The 20,489-nt window shown below is 37.2% G+C and overlaps 1 protein-coding gene across 5 annotated transcripts in view; it reads left to right on the top strand.

Annotated features, from left to right (window-relative positions):
• The window catches only part of ADGRB3 (adhesion G protein-coupled receptor B3), a 466,036-nt gene that overhangs the window by 201,634 nt on the left and 243,913 nt on the right, over window positions 1-20,489 (top strand). For all 5 annotated transcript variants that reach the window (XM_055714746.1, XM_055714747.1, XM_055714745.1 and 2 more), the window contains 3 exons: window positions 364-528; window positions 6,925-7,026; window positions 7,564-7,670. In XM_055714746.1, coding sequence (XP_055570721.1) covers window positions 364-528; window positions 6,925-7,026; window positions 7,564-7,670 — 374 coding nt within the window. The remainder of the gene's footprint in view (window positions 1-363; window positions 529-6,924; window positions 7,027-7,563; window positions 7,671-20,489) is intronic.

The following is a 20,489-nucleotide window of genomic DNA, read 5'->3' as shown; positions in this document are numbered from 1 at the left end:
TTAAAGGGTTCTTAAGCATGTTGTAATGTATATTGTTACCATACAACAGCACTATGTAAGTATGTAAGAAAACAAACAAACAAAACGGACAACATCGGTTTTGCATTCTTGCGTGAATGTTAATGTGCAGCAATTCTTTTTATTTTATCTTAAAATGCAAGTCATTTAGACAACAATCCCAATCCCTTATTTAGGAGCCAAGTAGAGACTTCCCCATCTTCCATGTGCCTAGATCTACTACTTCTGTCACCGTTAGTCATATTTGAGAGGCTTTCTTCTCTTATGCAGGTGAAGAATAACCTATATATATCCTCCTTTATGACTGTCATTGTGTCACCACCCTAACGCTATTTTTCCAAACAGCAAATGGCCAGTGGAACCAGTGGGGCCACTGGAGTGGCTGTTCCAAATCCTGCGACGGTGGCTGGGAGAGGCGGATAAGGATCTGTCAGGGTGCTGCCGTGACTGGGCAACAATGTGAAGGAACTGGAGAGGAAGTTAGACGGTGCAGTGAACAGAGGTGTCCTGGTGAGCCAAAAATATAATCACTATTATTATCTACACAACAGTATGGCTTACTTTAATGACTAACTTTAGGAGAGACAAGATCAACATCCACAGAGCAATAGCCATAAAATGCCGCATCTGGCCTAGCTTCAGACAAATCACTGCTGTTTTTCTCAGTATACTAAGTTGTGCTTAGGTACCTGGGTGTAAACTAGACCTATTGGATATATAAGCATACATATATGCTTAATATATATCAGATATATATTAATATATATATTTAATAAATTAAAATACCATAGTAAAGGAAGTTACCAGATAATTATATCATTGTCTAGGCATGTCTGTATTATTTGAAGTGGCAATGACTTGCTACAGAAATTCTCTTTGAAGGCACTGTTTCTCAGAATATCAGGGCTGGTTTTGTAAATTGTGGAATTCCTTTTATAAAGTGTATAAGAGAACTCTGTAATACATTTGGGGTAAATTCTGGTGCAGTGAAAATGAGGGAAAAAGTGAGCCATACTGTACTGTATAGAATGAATGAATACCTGAGCAAAATTTCATAAAAAGCAAAGCAATTTGAAATGAAAAAGGAATGTCTGTTTTGTTTTAGTATGATGCTTAAATACATTTCTGTGCAGCAATTTTTACTTTGCCCTCCCAACAAATTTGTCTTTCCCTCTGACAGCTAATAAAAATGTACTTAAAGAAGAACAGCTGGTGAATCTGATGATATTTATCTGTAAAGACACATTGTCCTAACGTAAAAGAATGCATTGTTGGATAGGCGTAAGATACAAGGTGTAAGTAGTATAGGATGTCTTAGCCAGTCACTTGGGAAATTATGCATTCTGAACTGCAAACCAGGAAGCAGCAAAAATCAATCTAGCAATCTCTGACTTCTGGATATTTCGATGGCTATTTTCTCTGATAGAGAAAGGACTTAAATGGCAGGGATGCTGTGGGTCAGGAACTGGGGAATACATCAGATGTGAATTTTATCAAGCCCACATTTTCATAGGCAGCATACTTACCTCTTGACAGCCACCAAAGAACAGTTTTCAAGGTATTTGCAGTACAGTGGAACAATGAATCTCATTGCATTTGGAGAACAGCAAATGGACTATTTGCAGTTATAAAGTTAGAATGCTATACTGGAGAAGTTAACCAAATTTAATTTGCTTCTCAAATGATGTCTTTAATATTAATCAAACATTCATTATTTGAAAAGCACCACAAAACAGTATTTGTTAGACTCTTAAACAAATTATGATTTCCATAGTTAATGCAGACTTCCCCTATAAAAGCACAGCATTTAGAGGTTTTTGTAAATCTTCTCAATAAGCAGATACTCAGATCAACCACCTTCTGCTTATAAAATCATTCTTGAAATAATTTGCATTTGTATATTTAGAAGTAAAACCATGCAGTCCAATTTTCAAAGGTTGCCACCTACTGTTAATAAAATATTTTACAGATGTATTTACAAGTTAAATGCACACAGAGCATTATTTGCCATTTGGTAAATTTATTTATTTACTTGATTAATTCCAGATTAGAATCAGTACGCTTATAAAAACTGTAACCTAAGGCAGCTTTTAACAAGCTATACTTATGCAGAAGATTATACATGAATAACAGATTTTTTTTATCTGTTTCTAGACTGACATTTACTAAAGCATCTCAGATTTAAATGTATACAGTGGATAATTTACCAGAATTTCATAAAATGATATACAGATTTACATTTTATAAACACCGAGCAAAATTGAAAAGTACTGTAGAGATGGTCATTCAAAGTATAAGCAAATTTTATCATTTATATGCTTTTATTTCATAGTTATAAAACAGTTCAGAGAAGCTATTTTGTCTCAGTGTTTTCTTTTTCTCTGTAAGTCATTTAGAAACAGGAGAGACTAAAATGTTAATTTTTTCTTAGTTTAACATTAATTTTCCATTAGCATAAGACCAGTTCCTCATCTCTGTAGACCTGCATAACGTATTTGTAAAGTGAATGAAACTGCACCTGTCTGTATCACCCAGAGGTCTATAGACTTATAGAAAGTTAAATTATAGCTGACTCTAAACCGTGGAAGCAAAAAAAAAAAAGAATAAAACCTTATTTCTATTATGCTGGCTGCTGTTAATAAGATACTTTGCAAACAAGCTGTTTACTTGATTGACTGAAAATCTTGACTGGATTTCTTGTAGTTGGAGTTCTGCATTATCTGATTATGCAAGATTTTCTTCATAGTCAATCAGTGGTTCTCTTCAAATGGTTCAGGCAGGGAGTGAATTACACCAGACACTCCTAGAAGCTGAATATAACCAGCACTAAGAAAGGCAGGCTGAGAAATATTATCTGAATAGCTGGTTTCTCAAACAACTTGGTTTCTGGACAAGTGTTGAATATCTTTCTTTGTAATTTATTTGTATTCCAAATTTAAAAAAAAACACAAAAAACCAAAACACAAACAACTGTAGTTGTTTCCTTCCATTGTGTAATAATCTGAGAATGAAAAACAAATATCTGAAGGTATTTTGGCTTCAGTCATTGCTCCTTTGTTGTATCCCAAATGTCTAAAGTCAGATTTCACTTCAGTAGATCAGCAGTGTTAAGGATTTAGTACTCTGCACTCAAAGTATTCTTTTGTGAAGAATAAATTAATAAAATTTGAAACAAATCATAGAAAGGAAAAAACCTTCTAGATTTTCTAAGCAGCTAGTCATGCAAGAATTACTGTGCAAAACTTAGGATGAACGAACAATTGGACTGTCCCATAGGAATAAAGGAGAGAGCTAGGTAATAAAAGAAATTGCAGCCCATGACTGGTAAGGTCTAACGGCAAGCTGATGAGAAACTTCCAGATAAATGTGTAAGAGGCATAAGGTAAGTCTCATTGAATGTGTCGGTAAAAACTAAGATACGTGAGAACTGAGAGCAAAATACAATATTATTCAGGAGAGAAGACTTTGGTAAATTTATATTTATAAAAATAGCACCATTTTCTTAGGACAGTTTTAAGAATATATTAGGTTTCAGTAATGTAGCATTGGTTTCTAGAAATAATTCCATTATTGCTAATTCTATATGGGTTTCAATATTTATGCTTTACTCAGATGTTACTCAAAACAGACCCTCAATATTTTTCTTGTAAGTCTGTTGTCAGTGGTAGAAAACATCGGAAATGTTTTGACCAAAATATTGCTTAAAACAACGATAACAATGATTGTTTGTTAACAAAAAGGTAACAGTGCATAACTGCTGCCAAAGACTGGCTAATGATTTCCTACTGAAGGTAAAAGGTTTCTTCAGAGGCAATACTAGCTAAGTGTATTATATATAAGATAGAATATGAGAAGGGTGAAGATTCAAATAACTGTCAACAACTAAATAATAAAATTGAACCTTTGGGTCTTGTTTTGTCTCTGATTGTAACACAGACAATTGTTTTTTCTGTTGCCTTTGTTTAAGATAATGTTGCCTGTGGCATTGAATTAGGATTCAAGAGAGGAACTGTAGTTCTAGCTTCATTTGTGAGCTACTGTGTGCTGTTGGCTAATTTGCTTCACCCTTTCATTATCCTTTCCCATATTTGTTAGTTGCCTAGGTAGATTGTAAATTCTGCAGGATTGTACATTTCTCTTGCTTTGTTTGTGTGTTGTACAGACCTTCCTCAGATCCCAGGTGGGTTGATTGCCTCTTGGAGACACATGTCTTCTCACCGATAATGTCAGAGGAAGACTGTGCTTCTAGACCACTGTCTTAGTTGAGTGTTTGTGCTTAGGTGGGATGAATTCAGGCCTATCAATTCAGGAGTATAATGTGGTGAATTTGAGTACATGTTCTGTGTGGGAAGATATTGCTGAATCATATCATCAGTAAAAGAGAGCTGCTTTTTATTTGCCAATTTTAGCAAATTTACCTCAGTATTTGCTGTTTCCTTCTAAATTTTAGCAATTCTCCATGATTTTGTACAGCTAACTTACATTTATCTGTAGGTGAATTATGAATTAATTGTGCCATAGTTACAGAAATATTTGAAGTGGCCCTGAGCAGAGCCAGCAGGGCCAGCAAAGCTTTTTAACTCAGATATAATACCACTCCAGCATGACTGTAATGTCTCCATGGGCAATATGGGATGGAGCCTCACAGATGCTTTAATGTGGGTGGATGCCTGATTAGTAAGCTCTGCCAGATATACTTCAGCTTTGAGGAGAACTGGTTTGCTTTTTATGCACAGCATTCCTTGATCAAAGGTATTTGTACAATGCATCGAGAGGTACAGAGTCAGCCAGGGACCAAGAAAACTTCTTTACCTGAGCAAGTGTTACTTTTCCAAGCTCTGACTTGCTGCTGCACCTCTTTCTTGATAACCCTAGGTCTTGGGAATGCCTTTTACTTTGAACATAACATACAGGTGCACAGATTATCTTTGGTACTAGGCTTAAGTTAAAATGTAATCTTGATTTGTGAAAAATGTGATGCAAAGCATACAAGTATTACCCTTCCAAATAGATAGGAAATCTCTGATATTGCCTGTGACTTGCTAAAGTAAAAGAGAAAATATGATGTATATATAGTACGCATATATGTGCATGTATATATTTCTTTTAGAAAAAACTCACATTAACATTCCATATTTGGAGGGAAGTAAGAGTTTTAGTTCTGAGAAACAACACCTAAAGTGTTGATTAGTGAACATAACACATTTGAAATGGCCACAGCTGCATGAAAAATATACTTCCTAAAGAGCTCTAAGCTTTAGCAAGTTTATGTAATTTGTAATATTACCTCCATATTATGTTAATTTACACTCCCCAAATCAGAACATTTCTTTTGTTTATAAGGTCATAATAGAATGGTAATTGCATTTCCTTATGTCACCAGATGGCTTGGGTTTATCAAAATCTGGCTTTCCCCACAGTAACACTGGCCTGGTGCATTCACTTTTCGTGCATGTCTGAAGCAGTGTTAGTATTCTAGTTTACGAGTATAACCAGCTCTCTTTGGGTTTTGCCATTAATGGATCTCTTGCTTTTACAGCAGCACCAACTGTCTTGATTTACGATTCAGAAACGCTGATGGTGAGGCAAATTTAGCAAGCAATTTTTCTGCCCAACTGTGAATCATATTAGTATTACTGAACCATCTGCTAGGTATTCTTTGTCCTCCACAAAAAGAGGGTACAGTTTTCTGCAAAAGTCTGCTCAGTTCCCTTACTTACCTCACTTTTCCATCAGCAGAAGTGCAAAACAGGGAAGATAGACAGTTTTATGGGTTAGGTAATGGGATGGGCAGAATCTGTCATCTGTTCCTTCCTGCTAGAGATTTCCCATGCAACTATGGGTGAATCATTGAATTACTTTCTGCCTTATCACCCCATCTGCTATAGTGACAGAATTTTCTTTCTCTTTTCCTTTTTCTTCTTTTGTAACCACTTTGCTGTAATACAGTGAGGTTACAATTTTCCTGAAAAAAAATTTATATATATATATATATATAAAATAATGCTTTTAAGCAACTCATGGCTTTACTCTGCTAAACCTGGAATTAATTAGATTTCAGTAACTAGCATTTGCCAGTGCTTTTCGTTGTGAGATGACTTCAGCCAGATGTTTGCTGTGTTAATCTAATTTACTCAGAAACTGTAAACTGGGAATCTACAGTAAAAGTACAAAGAGAAAAAACATCTGTAAGTCATGACCATGAGAAAAAAAAACCACAATGCATTTTCAGAACCTTTTTTTTCCCCCGTGTGCTACTGTTACCATGAATTTGTGAAAATATTTTTTTCTCTTTAAATGGTATTGCAATAACCAGTAAAAGGCAGTTTCATTTTATAGCCACTCAGTCCCACATTATTGGCTATACTTGCTTAATTACCAACTTGTACTGAAACACATTTCAAAGAAATGACCTGCTTTTTGGTCTTCAGAATGTACAGCTCTCATTTGATACATTTAGCACATTCACTTTTTCAACAGTGGTTTCAGAACTGATTCTTTCACATGCAGTTTAGGTTTCAGAAAAATCTTTTAAAATTTTAGTGTAAGATAAGCATCACAGCTTGTAGCATTTTAATTATCATCATGTTCTGATAGATGCTTAATGTTATTGATCAAAATAGAGCAGCAAGAAAAGATTCAAAGCTATCAATATTGCATCTACAACCTAAAGACTGTTTGCTGAAGAGTAAAGACATGGGTTATATGAAATAAATACCACCACAAAGACAAAAATTACAGGGTTTGTGGTTTTTTATTTTTTACTTAATTCTTTAAATCAGACCAAATGATGTTAACATATACATTTCAGGAAGAGTTATGACAAGACTGAAGAGCTACTTTTCTGACAGAAAATATCGTGTTTACATTAATGTTTCTACTTAAATTCTCATTTCTAAATGACAGCACCTTATGAAATATGTCCTGAAGACTATTTGATGTCAATGGTGTGGAAAAGGACCCCAGCTGGGGACATGGCATTCAATCGATGTCCTCTCAATGCCACAGGTACAGTACTGCTTTGAAATTATATGATAATAAAAATGGGGAGAAATCTTTTGCACTATGTTTTAGACATAATTACTAGACTCATATATATATATGTATATATGCATATATGTGAATGTATTTATATAAACCCCACATCTTTACATATGCATATACGTACATATACTGTCTCTTATGGCTTACATATATACATGGGTCTGTGGTGTATGTATATGTATATAAATACATATATATGCTTTATAGCCAGAGAGAAAAAGCTGAGAAGAAATCAACTTGACAGGACCTATCAGGCAAAGCGATGAAAACAAAGCAAAACATAATTATTTTTTTTTAATTACAAAAACACTGCTAAAAACCCACTAGGTGAACATTAAAGTATCTTTCAGAATCTTATACTACTGTCATTATGCTGATGATCATTGAATGAAATTGTTTCTGTGTGTGCTTTTAAAATAACATGGAATGTAGTTTAAATAAGGTTCATTCTTTCCAGTTGCTCTCACTTACACAAATATTTTCTGTCTTTGTGACTTGCAGGCACCACTAGCAGACGCTGCTCTCTCAGTGTTCATGGAGTGGCCTTCTGGGAACATCCAAGCTTTGCTAGATGCATATCAAATGAGTACAGACACTTGCAGCATTCAGTAGGTGCAAAGCCAGCTTTAGTACTTGCTCTGTTTATTCATTACTAATAATTGGTGTGAAAAAAAACTTACTTATTTACTCTCAAGTCAGATTTCTGATAAGAAATGCCAGGGGGGAAATAGATCTAAGAAAGAATAATTTATATTAATCTATATTATTTTGATCTTGTATATTGCTGGTGTTTGAGTGAGAGAACCTTTGTCTTACTGTAGAAATAGAAAAATGAATCAGATTCCCTTCTTTCATGTCCACTGTGTGCAATCTTTATAGGTGTCAGAGGTAAGATGTATTTTGGTTTATTAGAAAATGAGGTGTGAATAAATGAGATCTACTGGAAGAGTGACCTGCTGAGTAACTTTATAATACTATGAATTCTTTAATTGCACACTAAGAAGTCAGAAATTGTATTTCTTTTTGCTGTCAAATTTAGAACTTCACCTTCAAATGTAACAATAGGAAATTATTATAAGGTAAAGCTACTGCAGTGTCTTGGACACAGTAAAGTAACTCTAGATGAAGAAATATTATCGGATTTTTTTCAGTATGCTTAACAAAAAGTTTCTTTGCAAAGTATATACATTATACATTTATCTACTGCCTAAATACATTTATATGCATAGATGCAATACATTGTATATATTTTTGCATTATAAATGTGCTAACATGGTATATGCTAGGTATATTGATTACATTCTATTTCCATAGTCGAAGCATTCAGCCAGGTTAATAATACTATTGTGGGAAGAGCTCCTTTGATGATTCTCATGGGCAATGGTTTTTGCCTGCATGATAAATTTTACTGACACTCTTATTACTCTCACTCCTTTTCCAAAGGCCACTGACCCATTAATCATTTGGTAGAAGAGCACTAATACAGCTATGTGCTTCATAACTTCCCAAACTCTCAACCAGTGCAACACTTTTGTAGAATGTTTAAAAATCTTTGGTGGCTTGAAAAGTAGTTGCCTGGCTGTCATTACTCAGATCTGGCTTGCCAGTTATAGGAGATTTTGATTAATTCCTTTGAGCTGCATTTCTGTTTCATTAGATTCCAACTTAACTGAGGTCTGGGATTCAGTTTCAGGGTAAGCCAAAGCAAGCATTGTTTTTAAAATAACAGAAGAAAGTGTCAAAGCAATTTTCCCCAGTACAGAGAAACTTTCCTATTTTATATAGCTGTTTGCATGCTGCTCTATCCCTTTAGTGTTCACAATTGAAAAAACAACATGGTTGGCTTTAACTGTTTTGCATTTTATATTTTTTGATATTTTATTCTTTTGCAACAGCTGCATATAGTATGTCTAAATGTACTTTATGGGCATGGACAGGAATAAATTTGTATTTCATTTACTTAGAATCTGGATTTTTGTAAATAGCACAATAAAGACAATGACTGTGGGTAATATATATACAGGTTTGAATACTAATAGTGTCATATTGCAGAACAAAAACATTACATTTTGTGATTGAAAACATTAAGATATTTCAAAGTAAAATTATTCTTTTACTTGGTATTTTTGCATTTAAATATTACAATCTTCAGAAATATTTAAAGGATTTTGAAATATTTTAAAGGATTTATTAATCTTGACCTGCCTGGCCAGAAGACCATCCCTTTAGAGTTTTGTTCCTCTGCTCTTACATTTTCACATTTCATATCAACATTCATAGCCTTGATCCTCATGCCACTGGTTCTGTAGTGATATTCAGTCTCTTCTTTTTATGTTATTGCTAGAAGTTGTTCATAAGCAACTCAAACAGTGGGAATTGCTTTTTCATGTTGTTCAGTGGTTTGACTCACCTGGTTAACTTTTGGTGTGGCACTGATATTTTGCAAAGAGCTACAGTCTGCCTGGCAGGAAAGGGTCATTGTTGGACAAAAGGAGGAATTTCTAACCCTGATCAGATTTATCTATTTTTCTATATTTCCTTTTTAAAAATATTAAGTATGATTAGAGCACACTGTGAAATAATCTTTTGCCAGAAAACATTTTAAAATAGTTAAATCTTCTTTAAAATTACACGATCATCTAAACATACTCTTATTGCTGCACAAAAATTCAGTGTAGTTTAATACAAATTAAAGGAGAAAAGTGGATTTCTTTTACTCTTGGGAGCAGTTCACAAGGAAATTTTCTTCTCTTACATCTTTCTGCTTCTCAAAGTGAACAACAGCGTATTTAAAGAATGGTAGAAAATAGAGGTGAAGACCTATAAGGTCATCGCCTTGCAAATGTAGGCTTGTCCCCCCACGATACATATGTCAGCTCTATAAATCCCTGAAAATAGGGCTTTATAAGGAAGCTGCTGACAGACGGTGTTGCTATAATAAATATGTGTGCTTATGAAAGCATTTATGAGGTGCCTCAGTGCACTTAACTTACCCATAATGTTATTTTATGAACTCAGACCAGGAGTAGTGTGGGGTGTCACTCAGTTCTGTGAATGTTCCGGAAAATCTGAGTCTGAGCTGAATTCCTTTCATGTCTTACCTGAAATACATGAAACAAAAGTGGGTGTACAGTCTTCAGAACTGATATTTCTGAAGTTGATTTAAAGCTGTTGATATACATAATATACATACAGTAATTAATACATTAAGGCTGCACGCCTGGAGGAATACAGACAGGTTCCTGTCTCTCTGCCCCCCAAACAAGCCACACACGATCCAGAACCACCCCAGAAGTCATGTTGTGGAATTCACATGGTGCTGTGCCAAAGCAAATACTCTCTAAAGAAATTTCAGTTGCTTTATGCCAGGAGACAGAGAATACTGCCTTGACTACAAATCCTGCCAGCATGGCTACACGGGTTCTGGACTGGAAGCTTACAGTTATACTAGTACATAAATTAAACAGTGTGACTACCCAGGCTTAGGCAATGTCCTTGCAGTCATCCACACTATGTAACTGTTTTATCTATCAGCATACTCACTGACATGATTTAAGACCATACTGGAGAGTACTCTCCCAAACAATGCCTAGCGTCCCTTAGAGGATAGCATGGCAGAGAGACCATTCCTGACAGTCAATAAAACCATTGTTTTCTGGAACAGAGGAGAGGAAGAGAGTTTAGCTTGAGGCATACAAGCTGTCTGTGCTCATTGGCCTCAGGGCTAGACAATATTCCCATGGCTATTTTATTTGTCTGTATTTACTATTTATATAGTAAAAACAACTTACCTTTTGGCACCTTGGACTGTCAGTACAGAATTTCAAAGCTGCATGTGTCCCTCAGTGAGGCCACACCTAGAGTACTGTGTCCAATTCTGGACTCTCCAGTACAAGAGGGGTATGGTGTTATTGGAGCAAGTCCAGCAAAGGGCCACTAAGATGACTAAGGGACTGGATCCATCTCCTATGAGTAAGGGCTGAGAGAGCTGAAGCTGTTGAGAAGAGAAGGCTAAGGAGGGATCCTATTAATATATATAAGTACTAGAAGGGAGGGTACAAGGAAGCTGCAGCCAGCCTCTTTTCAGTGGTGGCCAGTGACAGAACAAGAGGCAATGGGCACAAACCAAAACACAGGAGGTTGTCTGAACATCAGAAAACACTTTTTCACTGGGAGGGTGACTGAACACTGGCACAGGCTGCCCAGGAGGTTGTGGAGTCTCCATCCGTGGAGACGTTCAAAAGCCACCTGGACATGGTCCTGGGCAACTGGGTCTAGGTGACCCTGTTTGAGCTGGGGGGTTGGACCAGATGACCTCCAAAGGGCCCTCCCAACTTCAACCTTTCTATGATTCTGTGTTTTTGTGCCTCCTATAACTCCAGAAATTGGAAATTCACACAAGGCAGAAATCCTGAAAAGTTAATTAATAGACTTCCACTCTAGTATCTGTATGATTTTTGCTTTCTTCCTAAAGATAACCTATTCCTACAAATGCTAACACAGGTTTTCAGCAGATGTCCACATTAAGCCAGAATTCTATGCTATATATAGTGCAGAATTTTATCACATAACCACAGGTGACTGGTCTCTGATGACTGCTTCTTTACTATAAGTAGCTACAGCAGGTTTACTGCCTCATGCAGAAAGCCTCTTGTATTTTTACAGTTTCTCTATTACTCACCTGGAGGAGATGGGACAAATTTCAATGCTTATATAAGCAGTATTAAAGTAGCAGAAACCCAGCTACTGCTGTGTGTTTTTCAGCTTTACTCGAGACCTGTATGGAGACCAATATGGTAGCTATGTAAATCATCCTAAAATGACACTATCTTTTAATCTCAAAATCCATTTGGAAGTCTATTTGCAAAGATGAAGAGTCAGTAAAGCCAAAAATACACTCACAATGATAAAGATAATATAGTTTGCTCGTAACCCCCAGCACCATGAATAATTTAGCTCTTTTTCCATCCACTTAACAGAATGTGCCAGGCAGAATTACTGTGTGTGCTTAGGATAGGCATGTACTGGCACTTCAGATGCAGAAGAAAGCAGGGTTTTCCACTAATTAAATGGAATTGTCTAGATATGTGGACCACTTTTTGATAACATACATGAATATTGTACTTAATATTCTATAGCAACAATTTCAGAGTAACTCACAATCTTTCATTAACATATCTCAACGTATGCTTGAGATCAGACTCTACTACATCTCCATTTTTTGTGGATGGGGAACTGAGTGAGACCAATTAAGTAGGAAATTTGTCTCTGCTCTTCTGAATTAGTGCCTAGCCACTGTTACTTCTTAATGTTCATACTTCTCCACGTGACAGCATAGAAAATCCCTGGCATGGTAAAAATATAACTACAGGGCCTCTGAAGAGACTCTACACTGGAACATGATGAGACAGTGAAGGGGAATGCTTTGGCTTGTGGAGTGGAGGTTGGCAGTCGGCTTACATCTTTCAAGGGCACAGTGCCCTACATGATATGTGTAGGAGGTTGAGTAAAAGTGGTTAAGAGGATGATGCTCTTCAGCTATGCCACAAATGTACAGCCTGTACTTTTGTGAGTTTATTTTACCTTGTGCACTATGGAATACAGGTCCCTTTTAAAACTAGGGATGATAATTAGATCTCTTTGAATAATGGAACCAATTAGTCATGAATAATTTATCCAGCATCTGGTACAAATCAGTCATCAAATGAATTCAACAAAAACTGTTTGACCAGTTTATACAACTGGTTGACTAACACAAAAAATTATTCACTGAACAAATTAAGGGACAAAAATGCCAAAATCCATGAAATAAACCCTTGGAAAATTATTTGGTTAGCTTTAATAATAATACTTAAAGAACTTAATTACGATCATTCTTACCAAAGCACTATGATTTGAAAATGCAAAGCGATAAATAGTTATGCTTTGCGTTCTGGAATCATGACCTAGATGATCAAATAATAACTTGATGAACAGAAAAAGAAACATCATAGATTATGTATCAGTTCTGTTGCCCTAGTGTGTTTGCAGTACCTGCAGCTTTGCATTACAAAAATGCTCTTAGTCAATCATTGTGTTTCAGGACTGTTGCCAGTTATCTTTGCAGTTAAGAAGGAATATTTTGTCCAGCGATGCACAATTTGTTAAATGTGTTCTAGAGAAAGAAATTACAGCAAAGAAAATCTTCCAAGTGTCCATTTTATTGTGGATGGAAATGAAGTCATAAGACTGAATAAGACCTAGTGGCAGAGGGTATCCTTTCTTCAGTTCCTGCTGGATAGTTCTTGGTCACATACTTATTACATATGCATCACCAGATTTTATTAATACGGAGGAATTTCACTGCTTTCTCTAATTCCAGATTATATTATCAGGAATTGAAGTTTTTTTCTCTTTTGTGGGTTAGACATGTTTTGGGTTTTTGGATTATTTTACCAAATCAATTACTGCTGTAGCAGAAGTTATGGACCTTGTTAAAGCCTATTCTCTCTTTTTACCTTTGGCAAATAGTTTCATTTTCTGAAAACTGAACTCCTTTGGTCTAACTAGCATATTTTAATTTTTTTTAAGAGTATCTGTTGTTAGTTTAATGGACTGTTATATATAGAAGCCAGATTAGGTGATGGTCTAATGACCCAAACTTAAACTGTATAATATTATGAAGTATTTTCCTCATTGCCTATTATATTCTTTTGATCTGGAAGCAGAAAATGGTCTGCCTAATAATTTTTCCTAAAATTGGTTACTTGAGCTAGTCTTTGGTTAATTCGGACTAGTATTTTCCAATACAATAAAAGAAAGATATCTCCAAAATATCCTGAAGTATTATTCTGCATATCTGAAATTTTATAAGTAGATCAGACATTACACAGCTCCACTGACTGAATACACTGTGAAGTTAGGTTTAGCATCACCATGAGAGATTGCAAACTGAATCTTGCGGCACAAATAAATTAAAGCAAAAGATGTACAGCATGTATTTTGGCTGCCACAGTCTAGCCAGCTGGGCTGTATAATTGATACTTTGAGACAGACCAAACTTCAAATTTAGTCTTTTGCATTTATTTCATTTCTAGGACTTCAAGTGTGTGTTAGTACTTGTTCTTGCTGTAACAATTGTTTAGTATATAGAGCAATATCTGATTTCTGCTTTGGTCTTTATTGCTTTCTTTTTTGGTAAGCCTAGAAAGGGACCATCATGATTAATTAGCATGACTTCCTGCATGACTTCTTGAACCAGCATAGGAAGACATCTAGTCTTTACTGTGAAAAGTAAATGCAGTGGAGAATGCATTCTCCAAGATTTCTTTTTTCCGATTTTCAATTCTCATGTTCTTGCAGGATTCAACCAGCATACCTCAAATGCGTTGGATCTGCTGAGAAATTTCATGCTCTACTGTGATGCTTTGATTTTTTTCTCCCCCTTTTTTTTTTTTTTTTCCCTCTCTAAATTCATTCATTTGGATAAACAGGGTAAAATCTTTCCTGAGAATAAGAAATTTTTACTATGATTGGATATGAGTGACTACAGGACCAAGAACAGAATCAGTAATTAGGAGCCCACAGGCCTACCTTAGGTGGTATCTGAGAAAAAAAGTGTCACTAAAATGTCTCAAGTAAGAGTTAATTTCATTTTCATACTCTCTTGAAGCCTATCAAATTTGGTACACTACAAGCGAGAAAACTAAGAAGCGAGACCCCAGCATTAGGAATATCCTACATCATGCTTTGTATGAACTGCTTCTGAGAGGCATAGCTAAAGACTTCATATATTCTTAAGCCATTCTATGGATGATAGCCAGCTAAATTAGGAAAAACCCACAACAAACAAAGCCAAACCAAACCAAAGAAGCCATTCAGCCCCTTCCCTAACCCCCCAAAACCCAGACCCCAAGATATAAAAGACTTGAATTAGAGCTAATGTAGAAAATGAAAGTGAGATTAATATAGTTTGGTATGGAAGAGCAAGGAGTTTTCATAGCTTATGAGGTCTTTATGAAATTAATATCTGAAGCCTGTATGACCCCTTTTAATGAAAACCATTAAAGAATCAAATCTTACCATGGAGTACTAAAAACTAATTTTGTGTAAATGGAGAAAATACTTGAATATATAGGGCTGTTTCTATTTTCTACTCTGTTATGCATGTATTCTGATTGCTAGGATTTATTGAATCAGAAAAAAAGATAATTTTGTGAGGGATCTGCTTAAAAAAATATTGGCAATGTATCATTGAGTCACCACACACTGGAATAGCCCTTTTGCCTAATATGAGACCTCCTCTAAATGGCTTTTGTACACTCTAGTTTAGAAGAGGTTTGTACTACACTCATAAGTAATGAGGAAAACTAAAGCCTGTCATCAAGACTCTTTGTTTCTGAAGGTCATCTCTGATGGTATCAGAAAACCTGTACTAACACAGCCCATTCTCTAAACCTACGTAGCACAGTTTTCAAACCTGGATGATGGAATTCTACATTTAGTTGCTCGATAAAAGTAAGGTACTAATTAGTGCCAATTTTGCTGATATAACACCTAAATCAAACACACATTCGTGCAAACTGGGCTGCTTTTCTATCACAAAGAGGAAGTTGGAAAACTGAAAAACCTCTTAACTCTTGAGAGTTAGGAAAAAAAAAATCTGCATATGAAATACCACACCGGTGTCAAGTTATTAGCACTTATGGAGGAGTATGGGAACTTATGCAGGTGAATCTTTGCATATCAAACTGATAATATAGCCAAAAAATGCATTTCTGCTGCTTCTAGTTCATACTATAATTTTGTTTCCCCTTTTCCACAGCAGCGTTATTCATAGTTTTGCAAGTGCTTGGCTAAAATATAATTTGATAAAAAGAACTCTGAGGTGAATAATGATTTGCTCAGCTGCAGCTCATTAGAGATGATTTTGTTTTTCCAAATTATATTACAAGGGCAGCGTATCAGCCTGTCCATGTACTCCTCACTGAAATGACTGCTTGCTGTACTCTGGGGAATGAAAGGCTTTCTCCTAAAAAATTTACTGCTTCTTTTTTGCTAGTTTAGCGCTTAATTTCTTTTTATATAAATGCAGAGCAAAGCAGCCAGGCTTAGTTTTGTAGATATGAATGTATAGGCCTCAATAACAACATTTTTGTTCTGCCTCAGCCTATCCTTACACTGGCATATGCCACTCTTCATCTCCACCCTCACAGCCTTTGATAGTCTGCAAGAGTCAGCTATGTTTTGTCACCTCCATACCTTGAAAGGAGGATGGCAAACTGTTTTCTCTCATCAGAAGGCAACTGATCAAGAGACTGTGGCAGGCAACAGTTTTCCTCTGCCTCATTAACATTTTCTCATTCTGCATGGGGGAAGATTAAAACTGCAGCAAAAATCTAATGACCAGTGAGTGTTGCTGTTTGCTTGATGGTGAGGGCATTCCTTTGGTAGTGAGAAAGCTCTGCCTGCTCTGCCCTGCCAATCTAATTACATGGACTGAAATGCTGGGGTTTTGAGAGATTTTAACACCATGTTATAAATTTAATACAGCTTTCTCTGTCTCCTAAGACATCTGCTTAACTCTGTAAATAAATCTGAATTTTGCCAAAGAGAGGAAATAACTCAATACCTCAGCCACTCATATGAAATATGTAATCTGAAAACCAACTGCTCCATCCCACCTCAATGGCTGTTTTTTTCCCATGACTGCCTGTATTATGATAGGCACCAGAAATGAGCAGCCCAGGATCAGGAGAGTGAAATTTGTTTAAAGCTGCTGTGGTACCTTCCTCATTCATGAAATTGTATCGCTTGACCTCGCTAACTTACACAGGCACCTCAGACCAGCCTGGCTGAACAGAGAGCTTTGGCTGCAGTTCAGGAAAAAAAAGGAGAGTTTATGACCTTTGGAAGAAGGGGCAGGCCACTCAGGAGGACTTACAAGGATGTTGTGAGGTTATGCAGGGAAAAAACTAGAACAGCCAAAGCCCAGCTAGAACTTGACCTAGCTACTGCCATAGAGGACAATAAAAAATATTTCTATAAATACATTAACAACAAAAGGAGGGCTAAGGAGAATCTTCATCCCTTACTGGATTAAGGGGGAAGCATAGTGACAAAGGATGAGGAAAGGTTGAAGCAGTTAATGCCTTCTTTGCCTCAGCCTTTAATAGCAAGACCAGTTGTTCTCTGGGTACCCAGCCCCCTGAGCTGGAAGACAGGGATGGGGAGCAGAATGAAGCCCCCATAATCCAAGTGGAAATGGTCAGTGATCTGCTGCACCACTTAGACAAACACAAGTCCTTGGGGCCTGAAGGTGTCCACCCAAGGGTACTGATGAACCCGGCAGAAATGCTCACCAAGCCATTTCCAATCATTTACCAGCAGTTCTGGCTAACTGGGGAGGTCCCAGTTGACTGGAGTTTAGCAAATATTTCACCCATCTATAAGAAGGGTCGGAATGAGGATCTGGGGAACAACGGGCCTGTCAGTCTGACCTCTGTGCCAGGGAAGGTCATGGAGCAGATCCATCTTCAGTGACATCATGTGGCACATACAGGACAACCAGGTGACCAGTCCCAGCCAACATGGGTTTATGGAAGGCAGGTCCTACCTGACTAACCTGATCTCCCTCTATGACAAGGTCACCTGCTTAGTGGATGAGAGAAAGTCTGTGGATGTTGTCTACCTGAACTTTAGGAAAGCCTTGGACACTGTCTCCCACAGCATTCTCCTGGAGAAACTAGCTGCTCATGGCTTGAAGAGGTGTACTCTTTTTCTGGTTAAGAAGCTGGCTGGCTGGCTGAGCCCAAAGAGTGGTGGTGAATGGAGTTACATCCAGATGGTGGCTGGTCACCAGTGGTGTTCGCCAGGGTGTAGTGTTGGGACCAGTTCTGTTCAATATCTTTTTCAGTGATCTGGACAAGGGGATTGAGTGCACTCCCAGCAAGTCTGCAGATGACACCAAGTTGGGGGGAAATGTTGATCTGCTTGAGGGCAGGAAGGCTCTGCAGATGGATCTGGGCAGGCTGGATCGATGGGTCAAGGCCAATTGTATGAGGTTCAACAAGGAGAAGTGCCAGTTCCTGTCCTGGGGTCACAACAACCCCATGCAACACTGCAGGCTTGGGGAAGAGTGGCTGCAAAGCTGTCTGGTGAAGAAGGACCTGAGGGTGGTGGTCAAAAGCCATGAATTGTCAAAAGTCAAAAGTCAAAGGAACATGAGCCAGCAGTGTTCCCAGCTGGCCAAGAAGGCCAATAGAATCCTGGCTTGTATCAGAAATAGTGTGGCCAGCAGCACTGACGTGCTGGAATGTGTCCAAAGAAGGGTAACAAAGCTACTGAAGGGCCTAGAGCATGTCTTATGAGGAGCAGCTGAAAAAACTGGAGTTGTTTAGCCTGGAGAAAAGCAGGCTTAGGGGAGACCTTATTGCTCTCTACAACTACCTGAAAGGAGTTTATAGCAAGGTGGGAGTTGGTCTCTTCTTCCAAGTAACAAGCAATAGGACAAGAGGAAATGAAGAAGGGGGATGGCATTGGAACAGGCTGCCCAGGGAAGTGTTTGAGTCACTGTCCCTGGAGGTATTTAAAAGATGTGTAGATGTGGTACTTAAGGACATGGTTTAGTGGTGAACATGGCAGTGCTAGGTTAACAGTTGGACTTGATGATCTTAAAGGTCCTTTCCAACCTAAATGATTTTATGATTCTATGATCTTGCCAACATACACATGCACCTCAGTCTTAGAGATGCGATACAGCAGGAGAAAACATTTACCTTCTATTCTGCATAAGCACATCACAACTTAATTCAACTGGATAAGTCACTTTTTTTCCCTTCTGCTTTTGAATATCTGCTTTTTAATAGCCAAACAATCCCACTTGTTAAAGTCCCCTCTGTCATCTCAGCATCCATAATCATCTTTCCATGTCTGCTTTACCAGAGTAATCTCTGTGTTAAATGAAACGTGCTTCTATGGTTTCTGCTGCTGCTGTGTTTGCTGCAGCAGCGAGCAGCTGAGTGTTCCCTGATCACATTGATATTCCAAACCAACCAACACTGCAGCCAACAGGTGAACTCCTCTAGGGCATGGCCAGAGGTAAAAAAAGACATGAAGGCCATTTAGGAACTCAGTAAAGAAAGAATTAATCTATTTTTCCTTAAAGTCTACCAGAACTGCAGGAACCTTCACTCCAACACAGCTGCAGAATGACCGCAAGAATTTGGCTAGGCAGTTAGAAGCAAAGAAGTAGTCACAGCATTTTACACTTACAGTCATTCCCCTGCTTTTTTTGTCCACTACTTATTTGCTGCGTTGCACCACCAAGTTTAAGCTCAGATTTGTTAAGTATATGAGGCGCAAAGGATTTTTCTGTTGCCTGTTACTTAATGCAGCAGTCCCATGCAGATATCAGGGCTCTGCAGTAATGCTGATTTCCTTGAAGAAACCATTCAGGTTTGTCCTGCAAACAGAAGTGAGTGTCATTGGAATGAATGAATAGAAACATAAATTCAAGTAAATACAGAAATTGGTTAAAATCAGATAAACATAAATTGAACCGGTTAATCAGAGCTTTGTGTTTTAGAGACAAATACTTACCAGGATGACCATGTTCCTTAAAAAAAGAAAGATAAGCCATTTGTAGTAAGTCCCTTTGTGACCCTCAGCCATTCAGTCAGTATGGAGAGCCATGAGACTTTACCTCAAGCAGTGTTATGTCTGTCATAGAATGAAAACACCCCTCTCAGAGTTCTCATTCTCTTTTTCATTTCAACTCTTGCTCTTGTCATGTTGCATTATACATAGATTACACAAATGTTGAAGACATGCCCTCTGGTTAAAAAAGGAAACGACAGTAACAACAACAAGATCTCTCACACAGCATACCAACGTGAGTAGGATTTAATCACAGATAATTGAAGCATTTAATAGCAGTACTTAAAATAATAATAGAAGTCCTGGTCAACAAACACAGTGATAAGTATAAGAAGAAAGAAAACACACAAGCCTCAAAGAAATGTTCTCCTTAGTTAGTGATTATTCATTTCTTATTCCTAGAGCCATTTGTTACTCTACTGAAGAGCAGTCTAATCTATTGAAAATGTCTGATAAGATGTTTTATTGAGTCCATGCAGATATCGAAATACTGAAACATTATAATGACTTTGTCACCTATTTGGTGGTTATATCTCAAGGACTGGAATGAGTGACAATGTTGTTGATGATGTTGTTAAAAAAAGAATTTTGGAACAGGTTGAAGTGGCAAAAAAAAATATCTCTTGAGCAAAATAATAGGAGTTCTTGTGAAAGAGGGTACGGAAAGAACCAAGCATCCCTCTGAGCTGTTCACATTCTCCTAACACATTCTAATCTGTTAAAATGTTCACTTTCTAAAAACATGTTAAACTTCCACAGATAGGAGATGATTTTTTCCGAAGATTCTTCAG

This window comes from Falco cherrug, chromosome 6 (assembly GCF_023634085.1).
Source record: "Falco cherrug isolate bFalChe1 chromosome 6, bFalChe1.pri, whole genome shotgun sequence".
Lineage (NCBI taxonomy): Eukaryota > Metazoa > Chordata > Aves > Falconiformes > Falconidae > Falco > Falco cherrug.
The sequence above is the reverse complement of the archived record's forward strand: the minus strand, read 5'-3'. Positions and strand labels throughout refer to the sequence as shown.